General features: G+C 43.5%; 1 protein-coding gene across 1 annotated transcript in view; it reads left to right on the top strand.

Annotated features, from left to right (window-relative positions):
- Positions 1-4202, top strand: part of mogs (mannosyl-oligosaccharide glucosidase) — an 8996-nt gene extending 4794 nt beyond the window's left edge. The window contains exon 5 of the mRNA XM_028597583.1: positions 1819-4202. Within this exon, the coding sequence (XP_028453384.1) occupies positions 1819-3589 (1771 nt within the window). The 3' untranslated portion in view covers positions 3590-4202. The remainder of the gene's footprint in view (positions 1-1818) is intronic.
- The last annotated feature ends 1893 nt before the right edge of the window (positions 4203-6095 follow it).

Here is a 6095-nt window from a genome sequence, read left to right as displayed (position 1 = left end):
AAACAACAGCGTGAGTACAACGTCTCCTCAGGCAGAAGGACAATCAGGTACGAAAGCCTCCACGGCTGCGTTCCCATGGGTCACGCAGGTCCCCGGGCACTGAATTTGCTGAATTTACTGTTTATCTGACCACAAATGAGACAAGAATTAGCTAGCTTGCTCATCCTGTTGTCCCTCTGCCTCACACCCCACTGCTGGGAGATTACTTCACTGGGAGGAGAGCGAGCGGCAGCTCAAGTCAAGTTTATTTCATCCATAAAAATGGAAATTACAGTGCTCCTACCCGCCGTAATGCCCATAAAAAGAGAGCATAAATACAGTACAATAAATACAAATACAATACATAAATACAGTACAGAAATTATAAAAATGTGCTTGTTGTGCTGTCTGAGGTATAAAAGAGAGTATACCGCTTAGTTCGTGTCAGAGGCCTTAGCCTACCACTACGTTCCATACCCCTGCCAGTCAAATTACTGTGAAGAGGGTGACCCGGGTCACTCTTTATTTTTGCCAGGCGGTCATATTCTTTATCCACTGTATTTAACTCTCCCACCATTTTTGAAGCCCTTTTAGTCACTCTATCAATCCTGGCCTTCTCAGTTGCCCAAGCATTCCCACCCCAACTCACCACACAGTAACTCCAAACACTACATATCACTGACATAAAAAACATTCTCACCACATCCGTATTCACCTTAAAGGACTGCAACTTCCTCATACAATATACATGTGGACTTAATTTTTTCATCAATAAGTCAACATGATCAGACCATGTTAGCCTATGATTAAAAACAATGGCCACATATTTGTATGTGTTCAGCCTTTCTACTACTGAACCTTTTGATTTCCACTGCCTTAGTTGTCATCTTATTTCTCCTGTATCAATTACTAATTCTTTAGTTTTCTTAACGTTAAATACTAGGAAATGAGTGTCACAATAATCAACAAAAGCTTTTATCTCATTTTGATAGTGACTATAGTCATCATTTTCAATTAACCCAATAAGCACTGTGTCGTCAGCAAATTTAACATCTTGACAGCTTGCCTGCTGTGGACGGTAGTCTGCAGTATAAATGGTAAAAAGCTGATAAAACCGTTCCCTGAGGTGAACCTGTGTTTGTCATAATCTTGTCTGACTTAACTTCTGAGTTCAGCTCAACAAATTGAGATCTGTTCTCTAAGAAATTTAGAATGGAATAGATAAATATACCTGGAACCTTCATCATCAAAAGCTTATTTACAATGATGTGTGGTTGTATCGTATTGAACGCTGAGCTAAAATCTTAGTACAGAATTCTCACACACCGTCCCCCTGCATCCAGGTGAGCATAGACACTGTCCAGTTTACAGACAATAGCATCCTCTGCCCCTCTCCCTTTCTGATAAGCAAATTGGCAGGGGTCAAGATAATGCTCCACATGAGGCTTCAGACTATTTAACACGATTTTCTCACATACCTTCATAGCTATGGAGGTTAGAGCCACGGGTCTTAGATCATTCATACGCTCAACGGTTTTCTTTTTAGGTACTGGTATTATGCAAGATTGTTTCCATAAATCAGGTAACACTGTGACACAGACCTTAAGTAAGCAGCTGTAGCAACTCAAATTCAGCCAGCGCAAACCCCAGTGCAAGGGATCACAGCGGGCTGGTAGCCAGCGGCAGGGTCTAACCTGTGTAACGAAAGCAACAGAAAGTTTGCTGATCCAGCAGGGAATCTGGGGCAGCTCGGGATCACCAAACGTTCTGATAATCCTAACCTTTTTTCCTCGCTGCTGAAAAAAACACAGAGTTAACAATAGTTTCTTGTCTTTCTAGCTACAACTATCTTCAAACTGTTTCTCCTGGCTTGGAGAAGCTGACTGACATTGTGAAGCAAAGTCTGAACCGCAGGTTTGTCTACAGCCCTCCTTCTGGTGAGAAGAGGCATTACATAGCTATAGACACCTACAAGCCCCCCCACCACCAAAACCAACAGAAACCCGCTGACACAAGGAAAGAGATTGACTTTGTCGTTCACCAGGTGACCGTCCAGACGCCATTCCAGATCGAAGTTCTGTTTGAGTCTGGGAGCTTCCATAGCCGTCCCAACCAACTAGTGGGCTCAATCATGACTCAGGAGCTGGAAAAGAGGAAAGCTGAGTTTGACTCTAAGTTTGAGAAGACCTTTGGGCTTGAGAGCAAAGGTTTTAGCCAGGCACACATTAAGTTTGCCAAAGCGGCACTCAGCAACATGTTGGGTGGAATGGGCTACTTTTATGGCCAGTCAGTGGTACAGTCGGTCTACAATGAATACCCGCTCCTGTACCCTGAAGGCGCTTTATTCACTGCTGTACCATCACGGTCTTTCTTTCCTAGAGGATTCCTTTGGGATGAGGGCTTTCACCAGCTGCTGCTGAGCAAATGGGATCCCCAGGTGACAAGGGAGGCTATTGCCCACTGGATAGACCTGATGAATATGGAGGGCTGGATTCCCCGTGAGCAGATCCTGGGAGACGAGGCTCGCAGTAAAGTCCCAGCTGAGTTTGTAGTACAGCGTAACGAGAATGCCAACCCACCTACTCTTTTCTTAGCTCTTCAGGAACTTATTGAACAGCTCTCTTCAAATCCAGAGAAGGCAGCATCTCAACCGACCTTGCCTTTCCTCCGGCGGCTCTTCCCCAGACTGAAAACCTGGTTTGAATGGTACAACACCACCCAGACAGGGCCCCTACCAAATTCTTATCGTTGGCGTGGACGTGACAAGGACACTAATCTTTTCCTCAATCCCAAGACCTTGACTTCTGGGCTGGATGACTACCCTCGGGCCTCACACCCATCAGCTGATGAGCGCCATGTGGATTTACACTGCTGGATGGCCTTGTCCTCAGGCATCATGGCAAGTATAGCCCGCCTTCTAGGGGAGCCGCATCAGGACTATGAACTCTCCCACCAGGTGCTCAGTGACAACAACCTGCTAAATGAGCTCCACTGGTCAGATCAACTTCATGCTTTTAGTGACTACGGCAACCACACCCAGGCAGTGTCCTTGCAGCAGGAGAAGGTGTATGTGCCTCCCGGACAACCTCGTCATCAGTTCCCTGTGGCACGCCTTGTGCGCTCAGTCCGCCGGGCCCCCAAGCTGCAGTATGTTAATGCTTTGGGTTATGTTAGCTTGTTCCCTTTCTTACTGCACATTCTTACAGCTGATTCACCTAAACTAGAACATATCTTCAGTGACATGAGAGACTCAAATAAGCTGTGGACACCCTATGGCCTACGTTCAATCTCTAAGGCTGATCCACTGTATATGAAGCGGAACACAGAACACGATGCCCCCTACTGGAGGGGACCAATATGGATTAACATCAACTACTTGGCAGTCAGAGCCCTGCACCACTACAGCAACATAGAAGGGCCATACCAAGAGAAGGCAGCTGCTCTTTATAAGGAACTCAGGACTAACCTCATCAATAATGTTTATAGACAGTATGTTGAAACAGGGTATATCTGGGAACAGTACAATGACAGCACTGGCAGGGGCCAAGGAAGCCATCCCTTTACCGGCTGGTCATCCTTGACCGTATTAATGATGGCTGAACAGTACTGATTCTATAGATTTCATCGTTTTCTAAGATATTGGCCTTCATTTATCTGGATGTGATTGAAACAACAACATGATCAGGTGTTAAGATATATTAATAGGTCTTGTCTGGTTGATTAAACTCAACAAACGGTAATTACAAGATCCAGCTGAAAAATAGGCATTCATGATCACATTTCCACATTTAACCTTGAATTAAAATACTAGGTTTCACACAAGTATTCTTGGAAGGGCGATTTCAAACAAGTGTAAGTGCAGCTACCCTGTCTTTGCTGTATGTAAAGCCATTAGTCTAGTCCTTCAGTTAATAATTAAGATGCATTTAGGAAACACTTGATGAACTCATTTCCTACATGCAACTTCATTGCGTCACACTGCAACGTTTTTATAACGAAAATCAAGACAGGATTACTTTATTTTTCGTTAATATGTAGAAAACCGCTTGTTCATCTCTCTGAGGGATTGTTCATGCTTACACACTATTTGTATGATGCTGTAAAGGAACAACTCTTATCAGATTTGTCACAAGTCTCTATCTGGGAAAACATGCGAGGGCCATTATTCTTTATTGTGCCATTTGTCTTTAATCATAAAGTATGTCCTAAATTCTCTGTCTTAATGATTATGGTCTTTTTTTATATTTAATTGTTTGATTTTAGTCTTACAAAAAGTCTTGCTCAACATTTCTAAAATTACTGCTTCTTAAAGCAGCCACCAACCTGTTGGCTGACTGGCAAGAAAATACAACATTGATTGGCATTGGTTTTGTTTTGTTAAAAACAATAAATGGTTTAAATATTTTTTTTTTGTCATGCTGTACTTTTTTGTTAATGTTGGCATTTTTTAAATTAAATCATAGCCTACAATCTCTGCTTGAAATGCAGTAGGCCAAAAAATGACCTTCTACCTGACCTGTCCTTACTTTATAATTTGAGCTTGGTTGTTATAACTCAAACCCTAGCACATCTTCACACAGGGCGCTTGTAATTGGTGATTATTCTACGGCCACTTGTGAATTGTTGTGGATGAAAACATCAGCTGACAGTAATCTTTCTTTGCAAACACTATTGATAATTTCTTGTCCTTAATTAACTTTAAAAAAGAAGGCTGTGAACAACATATGTATAAACATTATACATATGTTATATGTGTTATAAAATGCTTAAACATGGATTTGAAACCTTTTCCTAGATGCACACAGGTACAGTGTTTATTCGTGTTGCTGTTCATCTACAGTATCTACCATGAATAGACAAACTGAGAGACATAATGTAGCATCTAATAAATATGGTGAAGCTACGATCTGTGGCTTCACAGCCTACAGTGGGGGAAATAAGTATTTGACCCCTTGCTGATTTTGCAGGTTTGCCCACTTACAAAGAATGCAAAAATCTACAATTTTAATCATATGTACATTCTAACAGTGAAAGACAGAATCCCAAAGAAAAATCCAGAAAATCACATCATATGAATTTATTAAAATTGATAACCATCTGATGAGGAAAAACAAGTATTTGACCCCCTGGACAAACAACATGTTAATATTTTGTAGAAAAGCCATTATTGGCCAGCACAGATGTCAAACGGTTTTTATAGTTGGTGACAAAGTTTGTGCACATTTCGGCAGGGATGTTGGCCCTCCTCCCTGCAGACAGCCTCCAAATCATTCAGGTTCCGAGGTTGTCGCCTGGCAACTCGAATTTTAAGCTCCCTCCAAAGATTTTCAATCAGATTCAGGTCTGGAGACTGGCTAGGCCACTCCAGAACCTTGATGTGCTTCTTCTTCAGCCACTCTTTTGTTGCTTTGGTGGTGTGCTTAGGGTCGTTGTCGTGCTGAAACACCCATCCTCGACCCATCTTCAGCTCTCTCACTGAGGGAAGGAGATGTCAGTCCAGAATTCCACGATACATGGCCCCGTCCATCCTCCCCTCAATACGATGGAGTTGTCCCGTCCCCTTGGCTGAAAAACATCCCCAAAGCATGATGTTGCCACCACCATGCTTGACGGTGGGGATGGTGTTCTTTGGGTTGTACTCGGTGTTCTTTGCCCTCCAAACACGACGAGTTGAGTTGAGGCCAAAAAGTTATATTTTGGTCTCATCTGACCACATCACCTTCTTCTAGGCCTCTTCTGAGTCGTCCAGGTGGTGAATGGCGAACTTCATGCGGGCCTGTACATGTTTCTTCTTGAGCAGGGGGACCTTGCGTGCGCTGCAGGATTTCAATCCATGACGGCGTAGTGTGTTACCAACCGTTTCTTTTGTAACTGTGGTCCCAGCGGCCTCAGTTGATTCATCAGTTCCCCCCTTGTGGTTTTGGGATGATTCCTCACCGTTCGCATGATCAGGGACACCCCACGAGGCAAGATCTTGTGTGGAGGCCCAGACCGAGGGAGGTTGGCGGTGGTGTGGTGCTTCTTCCATTTCCTGATGACTGCACCGACAGTTGATCTTTTCTCTCCAAGTTGCTTTCCGATTCTCTTGTAGCCCATCCCAGCCTTGTGCAGATCAA

The sequence above is a fragment of the Perca flavescens genome, chromosome 2, assembly GCF_004354835.1.
Source record: "Perca flavescens isolate YP-PL-M2 chromosome 2, PFLA_1.0, whole genome shotgun sequence".
Lineage (NCBI taxonomy): Eukaryota > Metazoa > Chordata > Actinopteri > Perciformes > Percidae > Perca > Perca flavescens.
This window is presented reverse-complemented; position numbering and strand designations above follow the sequence as displayed.